This window comes from Grampus griseus (assembly GCF_964374135.1).
Source record: "Grampus griseus genome assembly, chromosome: 1".
Lineage (NCBI taxonomy): Eukaryota > Metazoa > Chordata > Mammalia > Artiodactyla > Delphinidae > Grampus > Grampus griseus.
The window spans coordinates 149120878-149142496 of record NC_139017.1 but is presented as its reverse complement, the minus strand read 5'-3'; the positions used below and the strand labels follow the sequence as shown (position 1 = coordinate 149142496).

The following is a 21619-nucleotide window of genomic DNA, read 5'->3' as shown; positions in this document are numbered from 1 at the left end:
CATTAAAAGGATCATACATCACGATCAAGTGGGATTTATCCCAGGGATGCAAGGATTCTTCAATATATGCAAATCAATCAATGTGATACACCATATTAACAAACTGCAGAATAAAAACCATATGATCATCTCAATAGATGTGGAAAAAGCTTTTGACAAAATTCAACACCCATTTGTGATAAAAACTCTCCAGAAAGCGGGCAGAGCGGGAACCTACCTCAACATAATAAAGGCCATATACGACAAACCCACAGCAAACATCATTCTCAATGGTGAAAAACTGAAAGTATTTCCTCTAAGATCAGGAACGAGACAAGGATGTCCACTCTCACCACTATTATTCAACATAGTTTTGGAAGTCCTAGTCATGGCAATCAGAGAAGAGAAGGAAATAAAAGGAATACAAATTGGAAAAGAAGAAGTAAAACTGTCACTTTTGCAGATGACATGATACTATACATAGAGAATCCTAAAAATCCCACCAGAAAACTACTAGAGCTAATCAATGAATTTGGTAAAGCTGCAGGATACAAAATTAATGCACAGATATCTCTTGCATTCCTATACACTAATGATGAAAAATCTGAAACAGAAATTATGGAAACATTCCCATTTACCATTGAAACAAAAAGAATAAAATACCTCGGAATAAACCTACCTAGGGAGACAGAAGACCTGTATGCAGAAAACTTTAGACATTGATGAAAGAAATTAAATTGGTACCAACAGATGGAGAGACATACCATGTTATTGGATTGGAAGAATCAATACTGTGAAAATGACTATACTACCCAAAGCAATCTACAGATTCAATGCAATCCCTATCAAATTACCAATGGCATTTTTTACGGAACTAGAACAAATCATCTTAAAATTTGTATCAAGACACAAAAAACCCTGAGTAGCCAAAGCAGTCTTGAGAGAAAAAAATGAAGCTGGAGGAATCAGACTCCCTGACTTCAGACTATACTACAAAGCTACAGTAATCAAGACAATATGGTACTGGCACAAAAACAGAAACATAGATCAATGGAACAAGATAGAAAGCCCAGAGATAAACGCATGCACCTATGGTCAACTAACCTATGACAAAGGAGGCAAAGATATACAATGGAGAAAAGACAGCGTCTTCAGTAAGTGGTGCTGGGAAAACTGGACAGCTACATGTAAAAGAATGAAATTAGAACACTCCCTAACACGTATACAAAAATAAACTCAAAATGGATTCGAGACCTAAATGTAAGACCGGACACTATAAAACTCTTAGAGGAAAACATAGGAAGAACACTCTTTGACATAAATCACAGCAAGACCTTTTTTGATCCACCTCCTAGAGTAATGGAAATAAAAACAAAAATAAACAAATGGGACCTAATGAAGCTTCAAAGCTTTTGCACAGCAAAGGAAACCATAAACAAGACGAAAAGACAACCTACAGAATGGGAGAAAATATTTGCAAACGAATCAACGGACAAAGGATTAATTTCCAAAATATATAAACAGCTCATGCAGCTCAATATTAAAGAAACAAACAACCCAATCCAAAAATGGGCAGAAGACCTAAACAGACATTTCGCTAAAGAAGACATACAGATGGCCAAGAAGCACATGAAAAGCTGCTCAACATCACTAACTATTAGAGAAATGCAAATCAAAACTACAATGAGGTAGCACCTCACACCAGTTAGAATGGGCATCATCAGAAAATCTACGAACAACAAATGCTGGCGAGGCTGTGGTGGAGAAAAGGGAACCCTCTTGCACTGTTGGTGGGAATGTAAATTGATACAGCCATTATGGAGAACAGTATGGAGGTTCCTTAAAAAACTAAAAATAGAATTACCATATGATCCAGCAATCCCACTACTGGGCATATACCCAGAGAAAACCATAATTCAAAAAGACACATGCACCGCAATGTTCACTGCAGCACTATTTACAATAGCTAGGTCATGGAAGCAACCTAAATGCCCATCGACAGACTAACGGATAAAGAAGTTGTGGTACATATATATAATGGAATATTACTCAGCCATAAAAAGGAACGAAATTGAGTCATTTGTTGAGATGTGGATGGATCTACAGACTGTCATACAGAGTGAAGTAAGTCAGAAAGAGAAAAACAAATATCATATATTAACGCATGTATGTGGAACCTAGAAAAATGGTATAGATGAACCGGTTTGCAGGGCAGAAGTTGAGACACTGATATAGAGAACAAACGTATCGACACCAAGGGGGGAAAACCACGGTGGGGTGGGGACGGTGGTGTGCTGAATTGGGTGATTGGGATTGACATGTATACACTGATGTGTATAAAACTGATGACTAATAAGAACATGCAATATAGAAATACAAACAAAAAAAACAACTAATACTAAACTTTCTTTGGGTTATTTGTATGGAAATATGTTAATATAAATGTTTCAGACATTACATGAAATTTCTAAAAATTTTATATGTTCTGGTATAATGTTATAAGTCATAATTCTAGTTATTACTTTAAGATGTATATCTCAGAAATAACTAAATTTCCTTGTCAATTGCATTATTATGAACTTTCATCAAATCTTTAACCGTGGTCATTTTTAAGTCTTGTCATTTACAGACAGTTCTGGGTGTACGCTGATGCTTTTGCAAAAATGTTCCTATAAAAGGGTTTCATCTTCAAGGAATTCATGGAAAAAACTCTGACAAGTACAGGTTTCTGGTAACTGACTATACTGCTGAACTGAATGAATAAGCATTTTCAGAACTCTAATAGAAAACTGATGAACTCATAAAAGTGCTAACAAAAGATCAAGATAAAAAAAATTAATTACATGGGACTGAGTGAACTGATGAGGATGATTATAATTTTTGTGACTTTGTTTGAAAAAAAAAATCCCACAAGGACTCAGAGGCAAAAAAATATACAAATCAATTTTCACTGCAAAGTAAAGGAGCTGTTACAGTGGAGGATTACTGGACTGAATGTCAATATTATGACATAGTATGAGTGTGTTTCGTGTTTGGTAATTGCAATCATTGTTGCTTTTGTTGTGGTCATCCATTTACAATGCTTGGTGTCAGTTTATTTATCTCTTGTAAAAATAAAATACAGTGTAAGAGAAAAACCAAAAAAACAAGAGAATAAAGGACATTCTCTTTACATGCACTGATATGCTCAATAGTATGGTATATATTTTTATTTGTAGATACACTGATTTGATGTTATTAATAGACAAGTAGCCTGATTAGGAAAGTTAATTTAACTTGCAATCTACAGATCCCAAAATGTATTTGAATAACTGTTATTACTGCAGCCAAAACCCAAATTCTGGACAAAGAAAAGTATCAATGAATCTATTCTAGGTGGCATCACTCAGCTTATGAAAGATCATTTCTGGAGTTTCCTCATACCTCATGTCAAAATCCTACTCATTCAGTTTCTACTTCCAGAACGGTAGTGTGACACCTACCTTCTGCTGATAACTACCAATTTGGGGTGGGGGAAGCGGTAAGGGACATGGGATGACAACTAGCTGAGGAGTCTGATGGATAAATAAAACAGGCAGATTGTGGAGAGAAGGCAAAATTTGGGAGAGACCTGCTTGAATTTCCTGTTTTGCTGTAGCTTTTTCCCAAGGTCAGGCAGTAGATGCAGAGTATGAGCAGCTAAAATTGTCTTTCTGTCAGTAGGAACTAGGGAAAAGAGCCCAGGTAAACACAACCAGCTACTAAAGAGAGAAAGGAATCCCACAGGGGATAAAGTCAAAAGAGATCCCCTAAAACTGTATACGAAACACTGCAAAAGTCTCAGGCTGACCCCTGAACCATGCATATGCAGATTAGAATAAGGCAGAAGCTTAAAGAATCAAATTGAAATTGGAACCACTGCCCACAGACGGTGAGAGAGAACTTACAGTTTGAGTCTAACATGGTTAACTGCCAGCTAAAATAAAAATACCAATATTTTACAGAAGATTATAACAGAACCCAGAGTCTCTATAACATTCATAATGTCCAGGATACAATCCAAAATTACCTGATATATAAGTAATAGAAAAATGAAACCCATTCTCAAGAGAAAAGATAATCTACAGAAGCCCACCACAAGAAGACTAAGATGTTGGAATTACGAGAAAAGGATTTTAAAGTAGCTATTATAATTATGCTCAGTGATAAAAAGGAGAAAAAATCTGAATGAAAATAACATAATAATAGAAATATCAGTGGAGAAATACAAAAAAAATAAAAAGAACAAAATTTACCAATGAAAAATATAATATCTGAATTTTAAAAGTCAATGGATAGACTTAATATCAGAATGGAGATTAAAGAGGAAAGAATCAGTGAACTCAAAGGCAGATCAACAGAAATAATCCAATCTAAAAAGCAAAAAGACTGATTCTTTTTAAAAAAGAGAGAAAAAAAGAAAAAGCCTCAGAAAGCTATGGGATAATCTCAAAAGGCCTAGCATGTATATATGAGTTCCAGAAGGACAGAAAAGAGAGAAAACAGCAGGAAAAAATATGGAAGAAATGATGACTGAACACTTCAGAAATTTACTGAAAGACAAATTTACAGATCCAAGAAGCTCAGTAAACCTCCATCAGGATAAATTAAAAGAAAAATCACACTTGGATATATCATAACTGAACTGTTGAAAAATAAAGGTAGAAAGCAGGCAGAGAATAATGGCATATCACATAAAGAAAAAACATTGATTGGAAAATGTCTGAATTTCTCATAAAAATAATGGAGGTCATTAGACAGTGAATATCGCTGGAATACTGAAAGGAAAAAAAAATACCTAGGCTGTATATCTAACAAAAATATTATTTAGGAAGGCACATTTTCAGAAAAGGAAAACTAAGAGAATTTGTTGCCAGGAGATCTACAACATAAGAAAGTTCATTAGGCTAAAGGGAAATTATAGCAGAGGGAAACTTGGACCTTGAGGAATGAAAGCACCAGAAATGGTAAATATCTATGTACATTTAAAACACCACTGTTTTCTCTTAGGTTTTAAAAATCACGTTATCTTTATTTAAGGCAAAACTTATAACACTGTCTTCTAAGATTATCAGTATACACAGATGTAATATTATGGGGAATGGTGAGAAAAGGGACAAAGGAGACATATATGATTGGAAGATCTCTACATTTTATATGTACAATATTAACTCTGAATAGACTGCAGAAGGTTAGGAATATATACTGAAATCCCAATATATAAATATAAAAAGAGGTATACCTAAAAAGCCAGTAGATAAGAATACAAAAATATATCCAAACAATCTAAAAGGCAAGAAAAGTGGAAAAAAGGAACTAAAAATACAGAGTGTTACCAGAAAAACTGGGTTCGCCTCTTGGTGGGTGTAGAGCTAAAAGACACAACCAAGGCAAAGAGTGGGAGAAGGAACGATTTATTACTTGCAGCAAGTAAGGGGATCTTTCCCAAAGCAGTGTCTCTGCCAACAGCAAAAGTGAAGCAAGTTTTAAGCTAAGGGTACATGCATATTCATGAAGGGGATGGGGGTGGGGCCAGAGAGTCCAACCTTTACTTGACTGAAGTCACTTGACTGAAGGGTCAGAAAAGGTCAACATCATCCTCCCTTAGGTTCCAGTTGATCTGGTACTTGAGCGCCTGCCAGAGGGGTTTAAATTCTGCAAAAACAGCCCAAGAAAGCACTCGGGCTAGCCTTTGAAACAGAACTGGGAATGTTACAACTGATTTATTATCTTTGCTATTGTCACTTCTCATGACTGATAACAGTTTGTTCTTTTGTTCTCTTAAAGATAATTATTACTGAGACCTGTTCAAGAGCAAGCATTATGGCCAGGCTTAGATCACAAAATGGCTTAGGCCAAAAATGCTTTTTCTTATGTCAAGAAAGCCATGTCTGGTTCTCTTTCTCTGGGAACCCCCTACCTGCTTATGAGATATCAAACAGAAAACAGTATCATTAATTACATTAATAACAATATCGATAATTATGTTAGGTAGCTAGTCAGACAGGAGGGGGTCCCGCCCCACCCTGGATGGTTCATCTTTCCCTGCCCCACCTGGACACTGGTGATTGGAGCACACCCAGAGTCCTCCCTCTGTGGTCAAGGACCACCACTAGGTTTCCAGCCATATCAGGACCAAGCAAGATGAAACCACCAGCACAGGTTGGCGCAGGCACACCAAGACCTAAAAGGTGACTCAAGGTAACATAGGGTTCATTATGCTTTATAGGTAATAAATTAGCATTACAGTTTTTGCATCCCCGCCCCCCTACCGTGGGTTTCACTTGGGTGCTTATGAGTAAGCACCTGCGCACTAAGAGAAAAGTGATATAACCTAAAGCTGTCAGTCAAATGATGCAAGACACGGAGGAAACACCACTCTAAAAAACCCAACCCTACCCCATCATGAGGCTGCTTCTCATTTCCAGACAGCCCGCTTTCATCCTTTCTCAGGAGTGTACTTTCGCTCTACTTAACAACACTCTTGCTACTTAAAACTGTTCTATGCCTTCTCGACTAAATTCTTTCCCTCAAGAAGGGCAAGAACTGAGGAAATCACCCATTTTGCCGGTGACAACTGCATTAATGTTGATGGTCTAAACACTCCAATAAAAAGGCAGAGATTGTCAAAAAGATGTTAAAAAAGCAAGACTTAGCTAAATGCAGCCTACGAGAGTCACAACTTCAAATGAGACTAATAACAGAGCTTCAAGATATATGAAGCAAAAACTAACAATTAAAAATCAGTAAAGAAAAAGAACACGAATAAATTAGTAAATGCCTTGATCTAATTGATATTAGAGAACACTATATTGAACAACTGTAGAACACATACTCTTTTCAAGTGCACACAGACATTCACCAAGATACAGCACATGCTGAGTCCCAGCACAAGTCCCAATAAATATGTACAGACTGAAATGAAAAAAAAATTATATTATAAAACAGTAAGATACCTAGGAAAACCCAATATTTGGAATATTTGGAAAAAGTAATTCATGGGTCAGAGAAGACTCAAAAGAGAATTTTTTTAATATTTTGAATTAAATGATAATGAAAATGCAACATACCAAAATTTGTGAGATGCAGTTAAAGCAGTGCTTAGAGGTAAACCTACAGCTTTGAATTCTTATATTACAAAAGAGGAAAGGTCTCAAATCAATTATTTAAGCTGGAAACTGAAGAAGCTAGAAATATTAATAAGAAAAACTGGTAACTAGAAAGAAGTAAATGATAAAGATAAAAGTAGAAATAAAACAGAAAACCAACAACAGAAAAAAATTTTTAAAGACAAAACCTAGTTCTTTGAAAAGACAAACAAAATCAACAAACCTTTAGCTATACCAAATGAAGAAAAAAAGAGAAAACAAATCATCAATATCAAAAAATGAAAGAGGATTTATTACTACAGATTCTATAAATATTAGAAGAGAATATTATGATCCACTTTACACCAATAAATTCAACAACTTAGATGAAAGGGACAAATTTCTTAAGCATACAATTTACCAAAACTGGAATAAAAAGAGAAAATTTGAACAGTCCCATAACAAATAAATATCAAAAACCTTCCCACATAAAAACAACTTCAGGTCCAGATGGTTTCACTGATGAATTTTCTCAAACATTCAAGGACGATACACCAAACTACAGAAACTTTTTCAGAAAAGAGAAGGAAAATGGCCCAACCAGTATTATGAGACCAGTACAACCCTAATATCAAAACCTGACAGATACTACTGCAGATGAAAAATATCACCAGCCATATCAGTAAACAAAGGATGTTGAGGCCATCAAGCCATCAGCCACCCTCAAATGTGCACCTTGAGGTGAATCTGGAGAAAAACAGGACACTAGCCCGAGATAGTTAAGGTGCACAACAAAGGAATGATTTCAATGAGCCCAGACTCAAAGGAATGATTTCAATGAGCCCAGACTCTTGCATCTTCCCATATACAGAAAAGCACTAAATTCATTAACTTGAGATGTCAAGTTTTCTTTAATTAACAGTAATCTTTTGATGTCCCAACTACCTGGTTTTTGTTGCAAAAACTATATATCCTGGCTCCTCCCTTACCTCCTCAGAGCAGTCCCTCTAAGCTATCTGAGAAGCTGCCTCCAGGGCTTAAGCCCTTATCAAGTCCACCAAATAAAATATAATTCTCAACTTTAACGTTGTGCATTTTTTTTCAGCTGACATTACAAAGAAAGAAAATTATAAATCCATGTCCTTCATGAACACAGATGCAAAAACACTTAAGATATTAAGAAAATGAATCCAGCAATACATTAAAGGGATAATATAGCATGACTCAGTAAGGGTTTATCCAAGGAATACAAGGTTTAACATTCCAAATGCAATCAATGTTATTCAACATGCAAACAGAATAAAGAAAAGCCATATAACCGCTTCGATGGTACAGAAACAGCAGTTAACGAATTCTACACCCATTCATGATAAAAACTCTCACCAAACTGGGCTTACTAGAAAACTTCCTCAACGTGATAAATGGCATCTACAAAAGCCCTACAGCTTATGTCACACTTAGTGGTGAAAGACTGAACAGTTTCTTCCTAAGAATGGAAATAAGGCTGGAGGCCCACTTTCACCACTTCTAGTCAACACTGTACTAGATTTTGGTCACTGCAATAAGGTTCTAGGAAGGGACAGGGGAGGAGAAAGGAAAGGCACAGGAAAAGTGTCTATTTGCAGATGACATAATTGTTTATACAGAAAATCCCAAGGCAACTTTAAAAAATACTAGAACTAACAAGATTGTAGTATACAAGGTTAATATACAAAAATTAAATACATTTTTATTACTAGTAGCAAGCAACTGGATTTTAAAATATATAGCATCCAAATCCAAAATATTCAGGATTAAATCTAACTGGAAACATCCAAGTCCTCTACACTGAAAACTAAAAAACATTCCTGAGAGAAATTAAAGACATAATTAATAGAAAGATACAACACTTCAATGGCTTGAAATAATATTGTTAAGATGTCAATTCTCCCCAGATCAGGTTGCCTGGGGATAAGAATGGAGGGAGGCACATGTTACAAAGGGGCATGAGGAAACTTTTGGGTATGACAGAAATGTTCAGTGTCAACTACTAATAACTTCACATGTCAAAAATCCTCAAACTGTAAACTTTAAACATTCAATTAATTGTACATAAACTATCTCTCAATGGTACTGTAAAAAACAGAGAACTAAATCTCTGATCAAAATAACCCCTTATGAAACACTTTCTGGTCTACAACTCTAACTGTGTAGCATTTCTCCTGCTTTAAAAAGAAATTCTATTTCTACATATCTCCTGGAGGCAACATGTAGTGCCTCCCACCTAATGTACACTCAGTATGCTTGCCCAATTGAAATAAATGTTTTTTTTCATTCTAAGAATAAGTATGTAGACTGCATTCCTTCCTCTGCTCACTTATACCTTTAACTGAACCCTCCCTCATTCAGACTCAGCCTCAGAGAAGGAAGGCACACAGTGGGGGATCACTTAAACAACAAAACCATTCTATGTAACAGTGTGGGATCTTAGTTCCCTGACCAGCAATGAACTGTGCCCCCCTGCAGTGGAAGCGCTGAGTCTTAACCACTGGACCCAGGGAAGTCCCCCATCATTTGCTATTTCCCATGCCAAAAACTTACACTTCTGTATCAAATTCTAAGTCTCACTCCTCTTCCTATAGGCCTTTCCAGGGCAGCATTATCTATTGATATTTTGAGTCACTTTAGTTACCACTGTTTGATCTAACATGTTGATTAATTACTTAGTAATGTGCTCTGTCATTTTTATGACACTTAATTATATATATATGAAGATTAAATGTGGGGGAGTCTCTTAAAATCAAGGACCATTAACCAAAACCAGACAAAGACACTACAAAAAGAAAAAATTACAGGCCAATATCTCTGATGAATATAGATGCAAAAATACTCAACAAAATATTAGCAAACCGAATTCAACAACATATAAAAACACACACATAAAAGCATTTGACAAAATTCAAATCCACTCATGATAAAATCTCTCTTCAAAGATGGTATAGAGGGAAAATATCTCAGCATAAAAAGGTCATGCATGACAAACTCAAAGCCAACGTCGTACTCAATAGTGAAAAGCTGAAAGCCTTTCCTCTAAAATCAGGAACAAGAAAAGAATGCCTACTCTTGCCACTTCTATTACACACAGTACTGAAGTCCTAGCCACAGCAAGCAGACAAGAAAAAGCAAACAAAAAAACCAAGGCACCCAAACTGGAAGGGAGTAAGTAGAACTGTCACTACTTGCAGATAACATCATACGATACATAGAAAATCCTAAAGTCTCCAGCAAAAAAACTATTAGAATAAATGAATTCAGTTGTAAGATACAAGATTAATATACAGAAATCTATTGCTCTTCTATATACTAACAATGAACTCTCAGAAAGAGAATGCAAGAAAACAACCCCATTTAAAATTGCATCAAAAAGAATAAAACACCTAGGAATACACTTAACCAAGGAAGTGAAATACCTATACTCTGAAAACTGTAAAACATTGATGAAGGTTTGAAGATGATACAAAGAAATGGAAAGATATGCTGTGTTCCTGGATTGGAAGAACTAATATTGGTAAAATGGTCACACTACAAAGCAACCTACAGACTTAATGCAATTCTTATCAAATACCCATGACATTTTTCTTAGAAGTAGAACAACTAATCCTAAAATTTATATGGAACCACAAAAGATCTTGAATTGCCAAAGCAATCTTGAGAAAAAAGAACAAAGCTCAAGAATTACACTCTCTGGCTTCAAACTATACTACAAAGCTAGAGTAATCAGAACAGCATGGTACTGAGACAAAAACAGACACATAGATCAATGGAGCAGAACAGAGAGCCCAGAAATAAATCCATACACTTATGGTCAATTAATCTATAACAAAGGAGACAAGAATATACAATAAAGAAAAGAGTCTCTTCAATAAATGATGCTGGGAAAATGGACAGCTACATGTAAAAAGTATAAAATTAGAACATTTCCTCACATCATATGCAAAAATAAACTCAAAATGGATTAAAGACCTAAATATAAAATCAAAAACCATAAAACTCCTAGAAAAGACCACAGGCAAAACATTCTTTGAGATAAATCATAGCAATATTATTTTGGATCTGTCTCCTAAGGCCAAAAATTAAAAAAATAAACAGGATCCATCAACAAAACGAAAAGACCACCTACTATATGGGAGAAAAAAGTTGTAAATGATATGACCAATAAGGGGTTAATACCCAAAATATATAAACAAGCTCATACAACTCAACATCAAAAAAACAAACAACCCAATTAAAAAATGGGCAGAAGACCTGAATAGACACTTTTCCAAAGATGTACAGATGGCCAACAAGCACATGAAAAAATGCTCAACATCACTAATCAGAGAAATACAAATCAAAACCACAATGAGATATCACTGCACACCTGTCAAAATAACTATCATCAGAAAGTCTACAAATAAATGTTGGCAAGGATGTGGGAAAAAAAGGAACCCTAGAATGCTGCTGGTGAGATTGTAAATTGGTGCAGTCACTATAGAAAACAGTACGGAGTTCCTCAGAAAACTAAAACAGAGAACTACCATATGATCCAGTGATTCCACTCCTGGGTATATATCTGAAGAAAACAAAAACACTAATTTGAAAAGATATACGCACCCCAATGTTCATAGCAGCATTATTTACAATAGTCAAGATATGGAAGCAAACTAATTGTCCCTCAATAGATGAATGGATAAAGAAGTGGGAGATATATATATAAAATACTCCATTTTACATATATACATATATATATATGCATACAGGTATTATGTATAATGGAATATTACTCAGCCATAAAAAAGAATGAGGGGGCTTCCCTGGTGGCGCAGTGGTTGAGAGTCCGCCTGCCGATGCAAGGGACATGGGTTTGTGCCCCCGTCAGGGAAGATCCCACATGCCACAGAGTGGCTGGGCCCGTGAACCATGGTCGCTGAGCCTGCGCGTCCGGAGCCTGTGCTCCGCAACGGGAGAGGCCACAACAGTGAGAGGCCTGCGTACCGCAAAAAAAAAAAAAAAAAAAAAAAAAAAAAGAATGAGGGACTTCTGTGGTGGTGCAGTGGTTAAGAATCCGCCTGCCAATGCAGGGGACACGGGTTCGAGCCCTGGTCCGGGAAGATCGCACATGCTGCGGAGCAACTAAGCCCATGCGCCACAACTACTGAGCCTGTGCTCTAGAGCCCGCAAGCCACAACTACTGAGCCCGCATGCCAAACTACTGAAGCCCGTGTGCCTAGAGCCAGTGCTCCACAACAAAGAGAAGCCACTGCAATGAGAAGCCTGCGCACTGCAACTAAGAGTAGCCCCCGCTCGCTGCAACTAGACAAAGCCCGCGCACAGCAACGAAGACCCAACGCAGCCAAAATAAATAAATTTTAAAAATAAATAAATTTATAAAAAATAATAATAATGATGAAATTCTGCCATTTGCAACAATGTGAATGAACCCATAGGGTATTATGCTTAGTGAAAAAGGTCAAATATTCTATGTCATCACTTACATGTTGAACCTAAAGAATAAAATGAATGTATACAACAAAACAGAAATAGACTCACAGATACAGAGAAAAAGCTAGTGGTTACCAGTGAGGGGAGGGAAGTGGGGAGGGGCAAGATAGGGGTATGGGATTAAGAGATAGAAACTACTATGTATAAAGTAAATAAGCAACGAGGATATATTGTACAGCACAGGGGAATATAGCCATTACTTTGTAATAACTTTAAATGGAGTATAATCTATGAAAATACTAAATCATTATGTCATACACCTGAAACTAATATAATAGTGCATATCAAGAAACTAATATAATAGTACATATCAACTATACTTCAATTTTAAAAAAATTTAAATAACATTGAAGAAAAAAATTAGTATTCAAATCCAAAAATAAATAAAGGCCCATTATCTCACAATAAGATATGCATATATAAAAAGAAATCTAATTCAGTCTTGTGATCTTCAGCATAGCAAATACTAGTGGCAGTATAACGCAGTTGTAAACAGCATAGACTCTGAAGGCAGACTACCTGAGTTCATAATCCTGGCCTTGGTACTTATTGTCCTTTGTACCCTTGGATAACAACATCCGTGCCTATCGGTTTCATCATTTGAAGTTACTATAAAAATTACATGAGTTAATATACATAAAATTCTTTAAGAAAAAATCTAGCACATAAACTCAATTATCATTATTATTATTATGCTGTTATCTTAGTTCAGGTTGCTGTAACAGAATACCATAAACTGGGTGGCTTATTAACAACAGAAATTTGTTTTTCACAGTTCTGGAGGCTGGAAGTCCAAGATCATGGTGCCAGCACGGTCAGGTTCTGGTAAGAGCCTTCTTGCAGGTATCTTCATTGCTATTCTCACATGCTAGAAAACAGCTAGCCAGCTCTCTGGCTATTCTTATAAGGGCACTGATCCCATTTATGAGAGCTTCATATTCCTGATCCAATTACCTACCAAAGGCCTCACCTCCAAATACCATCACACTGGGATGACGGTTTCAACATAAGAATTTGGGGGAAACACAAACATTCAGTCCACAGCAGCTCTTAAGATTTTTATCTTTTCCTTTAAAATAGCTGAGAATACTGAAGCTCAAAAAATCTAACAACGTGCCAGAAGTCACAGAAGAAGTAAATTGTAAAGCCAGAAGAAAAACACAGGACTCCTAGTCAAGGAGCCCACTCATCTTCACCATGCTAAACTTTATCAATAATTCTTTTTAGGTCTTCAGGTCTACTTTATGATAAATAAAGAAAACATGGTAACAGGATGAAAGAAATTAGAAAAAGGAAAATGAAAGGCACTTACATTATTCAAGGATTAAGAAAAAGAAAGGATTACCACAAGGCCAAGAGAGAACAAGGGTTTGTGTTCATGTAAATGGAGGGAACAGGAAGGCAGTCCAGACAACTGCATTAAGAATACTAGACTGGAGATAACAATCAGGCTTTAATTTTCATTTAAGACATAAAGATACTGTTACTTGCATTTTTAAAAATTGCTTCTCTTTACATGAAAAGCTCTTCTCTCTTCAAAAATGTGTGAAATACTTTGATGTTTCACATATAACTCTGATATTTACACATGGACAAAGAAGTAACATTTCAAAAATTTAATAAGGAAATTTTAGGGACGTCAACATATTTACCATCTGCATTTTAAAATCCTTTGAAGTTTCAAGTTACGGGTCATGTTTCGTTTTTGACAAAACTTTAAATGTTTAAAAATCGTACTCACTATTTGACCATCTTAGGCATTTCCTTAGATAACCCAATGGTTACTTAAATACAAACTCTGTCCTAATAAAAATACTACCCCCCCCCAAAGCCTCTAAAAAAAATAGACATATCAGTTTATCAGGACACAAAATTATGTTTTTTAAGAAGAGTATCTTTCAGAGTGTTTGTTAAACAATATCTGTCTCCCTGTTTAGACATACTCTGATTACAGCTGTTCTCTTTCTATAGGTTTCTCTCCTACAGTAGCAACCAACACATAGCTCAGGCCAAAATAAATATCAATATACTAACTGAAAGGCTCTGGTACTGGATATATTATGGAACTACACTACAAAGGCAAATTGTTGAAGATTTTACATGCTTTAAACTTAAAAGATAAAAAGATAAACAGCAGGAAATAAATACAGAAAATATATGTTCAAAATGTACATTCAAGAACATACATAAAACATAATTCTGTAATCAGAATTCTATATTTCTATATAGACTTCCATTATAAAACTGACAATATGGTCTTCAGGAAAAAAAGGGGGCTCTCAGAAATAAAAAGTATTGCTCTAAGAACTATGAAACAAAGCAACAGAAAAAAAGTCAGGCTTAATATCCAAAAGGAATGCCCAGTTGTCAACCCAACTAAGAATTCAATTTTCCAAAAATAATTCAAGTTCCAGGAACTTCAGAAGAAGAGAGCAAATGGTAGAGAAGACCACAATTCCTCAGCCCTTCAAGATATACATCCTTGCTAATGCTCTGAGTTAAACAATGTGGATTCTCCTCTTCCTTTTAAAATCTGGCAATAGATGCTAAACATTTTATACTCCACTTTCTCACACAATTAAAGTCCATGTGCTCAATATGTTTTAAAAAGCAAAAGATGGAAGGCAATAAGTGAGATTCATTCCCTCTCAAATTTTTACATACGTATCTCAGCCTTAAAACTCTATTACCAGAAGACTATGCCACCAATACTAAACTTTATCTTTTTAAATTTTGGTTTGTATAAAACCAAAAAGTGTTCTGACCTAAGAGTTCACTTCTAATTCTGCAGAGCTTAGTAACTGGAGTACTGAATTCCCTCTGCTGGCACCATAAATCTGCCTGACTAAATCCCGTTGCTGCTATACCTCATGGCTCACCCAATCCCAACTTAAACTCAGCTTGAGGTCCTTAGAGACTCTGTGTACAAAATAATTATTACATGGTTGGAAGCAGGAAAAAACATTTTGAGGATAATCAGGAAAATTCAATATAATCAGAACGATTATCTTCAGTGAAAGGGAACGGTTTTGTTATATAAAACCAGTCCTCAGTGGTGTAGACACAGAGTAAAGAGTACCAATTAAAACTCAAGAGACCTGGATTCTCCCTCAGTTAAACAACAGCTGTGCCCTAATTACAAAACAAACAAACAAACAAAACCCCTTTTACTTAATTCCTAAACTGCCCACCTCACTCAAGAGTTGTTGAGATCAAATAATAAGTCTGAAAGTGCTTTGAAAAAATAGAAAATGCTATCCAAATAAAATATTACCTTCATTACAGTTATACTTACTGTATTACTGGAAATGAACTTTTAAGATCTATATTTCTGACATAATAACCCCATCAAACTAAATATGTGATAAAGAGCTTTTACCCGTTCTACAGATCGTGCTCTCTTCTTTGGCCGAGTAGGCAGCGCATCTTCCTTCGGATTGGTGTCTATTGCCCAATAGGACCCCTAAAGGTAAAGAAATAAATTATATTAACAGTATTTTACAGGAACTCTGTAACATTAAAATGGACTTTCACAATCCTCTGCTTCAAAAGCAAACATTCTGCAGTTACAACAATGGAAAAGTAGCATGAGAAGAAATACTAGTTTTGAATGGAGAAAAGTAAAGTTTATACAAGAAAAAAAAGTCCATTTATAACTATGTTATTAAAGAGAGGAAAAAATCACAATCTAAAGAAGCCAAGTCCAAGAAATCTGCCACAGCCAAATTAAAAACGGAAATGATCAACCGAACACATTTAAAACATATATATATTAATTCTTAATTGAACATGTAAGATAATTACAACAGCATATGACATTCAAGTCTAAAGAATTTTGTTTTATATGTAGTTTCTGCACCCTGGGACCTCACAAAACTAAACAGGTAAGTGAAACAATTTATAAAAACAACTTTCTTGACCACGTTTTAAAACAATAAGTGCAATGGTCTGCACATAAATCTTTTATTGCTTATTCTATCACAGTTAATTTTAACTATCTTCTCTTACGTTTTGATACAAATTCTCAGACCACTCTTTCAAAAATACATACTGAGGACCTACTGTGTTCCAGGCACTCAGAAATTGTGACTCCCTTGAAAAATAACTTGAAAAGCATAGATCATATAGTTTGCACATATACAAATGAGACCAAAGCTCAGAAAAATAAAAGTGGTCTGTTCAACCAAGGATTTGAGAGTCAGGACCAGAATCATGTTCTTTGCCTCTATCATTTCATTAATCTTCCTAAGCTGCTTTTTCAGGCAATATTTGACAACAAGGGGAAATACAGCTTTCATCTATCAATTTTCACACTTTGTGCCCAACATGAATTATCTCCTTATATCTCCTTAAATATATCATGTTCTTTCATGCATCTGTGCCTGTCCTACATACTTATCTCCTTGCCTATAATATCCATCTTACCACTGACAAACTCATATTCTACCTCCAAAACTTAGCTCAGATGTTATCTAAAGGAATCCTTCTCTGATCCTCCTACAATACTCAAGCATTCATCTCTCTCTCCCTCTGCAAGATCTCTATACCATTTATACATTTAGATGATTGTCTGCACTTAACATTACAATTTTATTTACAGGTCTGTATCCCTTCTAGGCTACAAGTTCCTTAAGTGTAGAAACTCATTCCTATATCCACAGTGCACGACAGAATCAGACACAGAGCAAGTACTCAATAAACATGTGTTAAAATGGCGGGGGTGGGGTGGGGGTGGGGGGAAGATGTTGAACAAATTGTGCCAAGAATGTCAGAGTACAGGGTATAATGCCAGGCCTCCCCAGGTCCTAATCTAGGCAGTATATGAACTCAGCACTCACTTCACACACAGCCATACTGGGGCATTCTTCCATGTTATCTTTTCTGCATTTCAGCTAATGAGCCTACCGGACCTGATGTAAACTTGCCAAGAACCACGTAAAATGTTAAGCACTAATTATGAGTATGAGTATGGTTATGAGTATGGTTCAGGCTAGCAAGTTGCAAAATAAACAAAGCAGGAAAATGTGCTACACTCAGTTGTTGCTGAAGTTGAAACTGAAGCAGGAAGAAAAATACCCAAACTCACTGGACAACAGTTTAAAAACCACTGTTTATGGAAATGATAAATTTCAGTGTTTAGTTTGCTTTGCATGGTTGTGTATATTTGTATTAATCTGGGAAACCACTCACTGTCCAAACATTTCACTGATTTATTAAACATTTTAATAAAACTACAAAAACAAATATGTATCTGTCCTTCCACACAAAATATAATTGGCTGTAGCTTATCACAAATCAACAAAAGAGAAAAAAATCGTTCATAAGCCTAACCCATCCATTATGTACTTACAAAACCCTGAATGCCCATATATCTGAACAAAACTGTATTTCGAAAAGATACATGCACCCCTATGTTAATAGCAGCACTATTCACAATAGCCAAGACAGAGAAACAACCTAAATGTCCACTGACAGATGAATGGATAAAGAAGATGTGTTATATATATACAATGGAATATTACTCAGCCATAAAAAAGAATGAAATAATGCCATTTGCAGCTACATGGATAGACCTAGAGATTATCAGACTAAGTTAAGTCAGAAAGACAAATACCATATGATATCACTGTTACGTGGAATCTAAAATGTGACACAAATGAACTTAACTACAAAACAGAAACAGACTCATATAGAGAACAGATTTGTGGTTGCCAAGGGGGAAGTAGGGCAGGGGAGGATTGGACTAGGAGTCTGGGACTAGCAGATGCAAACTATTATATATAAAATAGATAAACAACAAGGTCCTATCATATAACACTAGGGAACTATATTCAATATCCTGTAATAAACCATAATGGAAAAGAACACATATGTATAACTGAATCACTCTGTTGTACACCAGAAACTAACATAACACTGTAAATCAACTATACTTAAAAAAAAAACAAAAAAACCCCTGAAAGCTCAAATGCAAAAGCAATTGAAATGATTCACAAAAGAAATTGTAAAATCTTCCACCTAGTGGCTCTTGCTAACCTATTATCTGAGTTTCACCTGTGAACTCACCCGTTTGGATTAAATGACTTAAAACTTCCCTTCACAAATCAAAACTGCAAGGTAACATTTGATACCCATTAGGATATCTATCATCAATAAAACAGAAAATAACAAGTGCTGGCAGGGATGTGGAGAAACTGGAACCTTTGTGCAGTGGGAATATAAAGCTAGTGGGAATATAAAGTGGTACAGCTACTGTGGAAAATGTTATGGCAGTTGCTCAAAAACTTAAACATAAAATTACCGTATGATCTATCAATTTCACTTTAAGGTATATACCCAAGAATCAAAAGCAGGGACTTGAATAGATATTTGTACTCTCATGTTCATAGCAAGTTATTCACAATAGCTGAAACGTGAAAGCAACCCAAGTGTCAATGGATGGATGAACATATAAATAAAATATGGTACACACATACAATGGAATATTATTCACTCTATAAAAGGAAGGAAATTCTGACACATGTATGCTATAACATGAGTAAACCCTGAAGACATGCTGAGTTAAACAAGTCAGTCACAAAAAGGAAAATACTTTGTAATTCTACTTACATGAGGTACCTTAGACAGTCAAAATTATAAAGACAGAAAGTAGAATGGTGGTTGCCAGGAGCTGGGGGGAGGGAGGATGGGGAACTATTGTTTAATGGGTACAGAGTTTCAGTTTGGGAAGATGAACAACTTCTGGAGATGGATGGTGGTGATGGTTGCACAACAGTATTAATGGACTTAATGCCACTGAACTATACACTTAACAACAATGACTACAACAGGGAGATGAACTCAATGCTTTGTGATGACCTAGAGGATGGGATAGGGAGGGTGGGAGGGAGGCTCAAGAGGGAGGGGATATGGGGATATATGTATACATACAGCTGATTCACTTTGTTGTACAGCAGAAACTGACACAACATTATAAATAAAGCAATTATACTCCAATGAAGATGTGGGAAAAAAAAAGTTAATCAGAAAAAAAAATGATTACAATGGTAAATTTTACGTTATATATATTTTACCACACACACAAAAAATCCCTTTCAGCTACCTTTAAAAAGCAGCTACCTTTTCTCTTCCATATTAAACAATATTTCTCGCAGAAACTGAACTGCTTAAATACAGCCAATCAACAAACACACATTCCTTCCCAGAGTAGGGCCTACTCCTCTAGGCTTATGTGGAGCAAGTAAGAAACAAGAGTTTTCTGTTTTCTGGTTTTATTTTTTCAAGTCAACTTTACTTAAGTATATTTTTTAAAAAAATAAAGTGCACCCATTTTAAGCATACAGTTAAAGGCGTTTTGACAAATGTATACATGCACGCAACTAACACCAAAATCAAGATAAAGAACATTTCCATCACCCTAAAAAGCTCCTCTGTGTGACTCAACAAGCAACCCCTCTTCCTTTGCCCCCACATGTCCATCCCATACAACTACTCATCTGCTTCCTATTATTATAGTTTTGCATTTTATAAAATTTCATATAAATAAACTCAAACCGTCACACTATTTTCTACTACTATTAGCAATGTAAGAATCGAGTTGCTCCATGTCTTTGCCAATACTTGGTATTTTAAGCCTTTTCAATTACAGCCATCCTAGTGGATGTATAGTTGTACCTCAGTGATTTTTGTGTGCATTTCCATAATAATGTTGATACGCATCTTTGCAAGTGCTTACTGGCATCCATGTATTATCCTTTGTGAAGCAGTTATTCATAAATTTTGCTGCATGTTTTATTTGGTTTATAAGATTTTTTGTTTTTTGTGTTACAAGGATTTTTTTTATACTTTTTAAATAGCAAGTCCTTTGTCAGAGATAGATATATAGTTAAGTTTCTGTGTAAGTGTGAGGTAAGGATCAATACAAATTTTTCTTTCACCAAGGTATACACTATTTCTTGAAAAGACTATGTCCTTTCCCCATTGAATTACACTGGCATCTCTATCAAAAATCAGATGAATATATATGTGAGTCTACTTCTGAACTCTAGTCTGTTCCATTGATCTACATGTCTACCCTTGTGCTAATACCATTTTGTCTTGATTATTGTAGCTATATAGAAAGTCTTGAAATCAAGCACTGTAAGTCCTACAACCTTGGGTTTTTTCAAAATTGTTTTGCCTGGTCTAGGTCCTTCGCATTTCCACATGACTATGAGAAACAGCTTGTCAATTTCTAAAAAAAAAAAAAAGAAAAAGAAAAAGAAAGAAAGAAAAAGAAGTCTGCTAGGACTTTTAAACTCTATAAATCAATTTGAGGAAGACTGACATCTAACAATATGTCCTCTTTTCCACATGCTATATCTCTCCATTTACTTAGGTCTTGTTTTATTTCTCTCGGTAATGTTTTACAGTTTTCAGTAAACATGTCTGCATATATTTTGTTAAAACATATCACTAAAGTATTTCATTATTTTGGATGCTATTGTAAATGAAACTGCTTTATTTTCCAACCATTAGTTGGTAGCATAAAAAAATTATACTGACCTTGTATCTTGCGACTTTGCTAAACTCATTTATTACTTCTAGTGGCTATTCCATAGACTCCTTAGGATTTTCGACATATGCAATAAAGTTGTTTGCAAACAAAGAAAATTTTACTTATTCTTTTTCAAACTGGATGTCTTCTATTTTTTTCTTGCCTTATTCCATTGGCTTGGACCTCTAACAGAAGGTTGAATAACAGTGAATGCAAGCATTCTTGTTTGTTCTCAACCTCAGAGGAAAAGCTTTCAGTGTCTCACCATTAAATATGATATAAACTTGGTTTTTTATAGATGCCTTTAATCAAATAAAGGAAATTCCTTTTTATTCCTAGTGTGCTGAATGAGTGTCAAATTTTGTCAAACTTTTCTACACTTGAGATAACATGATTTTTCAGTTTTCTTCTACTCACATGGTGAGTTAAATCAATAGGTTTTTAAATTTTAACCTGCACTGCACTGCTGGGACAAATC

The 21619-nt window shown here is 35.4% G+C and overlaps 1 protein-coding gene across 2 annotated transcripts in view; it reads right to left on the bottom strand.

Annotated features, from left to right (window-relative positions):
- Window positions 1–21619, bottom strand: part of FOXJ3 (forkhead box J3) — a 130857-nt gene that overhangs the window by 39879 nt on the left and 69359 nt on the right. For both annotated transcript variants that reach the window (XM_082680869.1, XM_082680870.1), the window contains exon 5: window positions 15985–16068. In XM_082680869.1, coding sequence (XP_082536995.1) covers window positions 15985–16068 — 84 coding nt within the window. The remainder of the gene's footprint in view (window positions 1–15984; window positions 16069–21619) is intronic.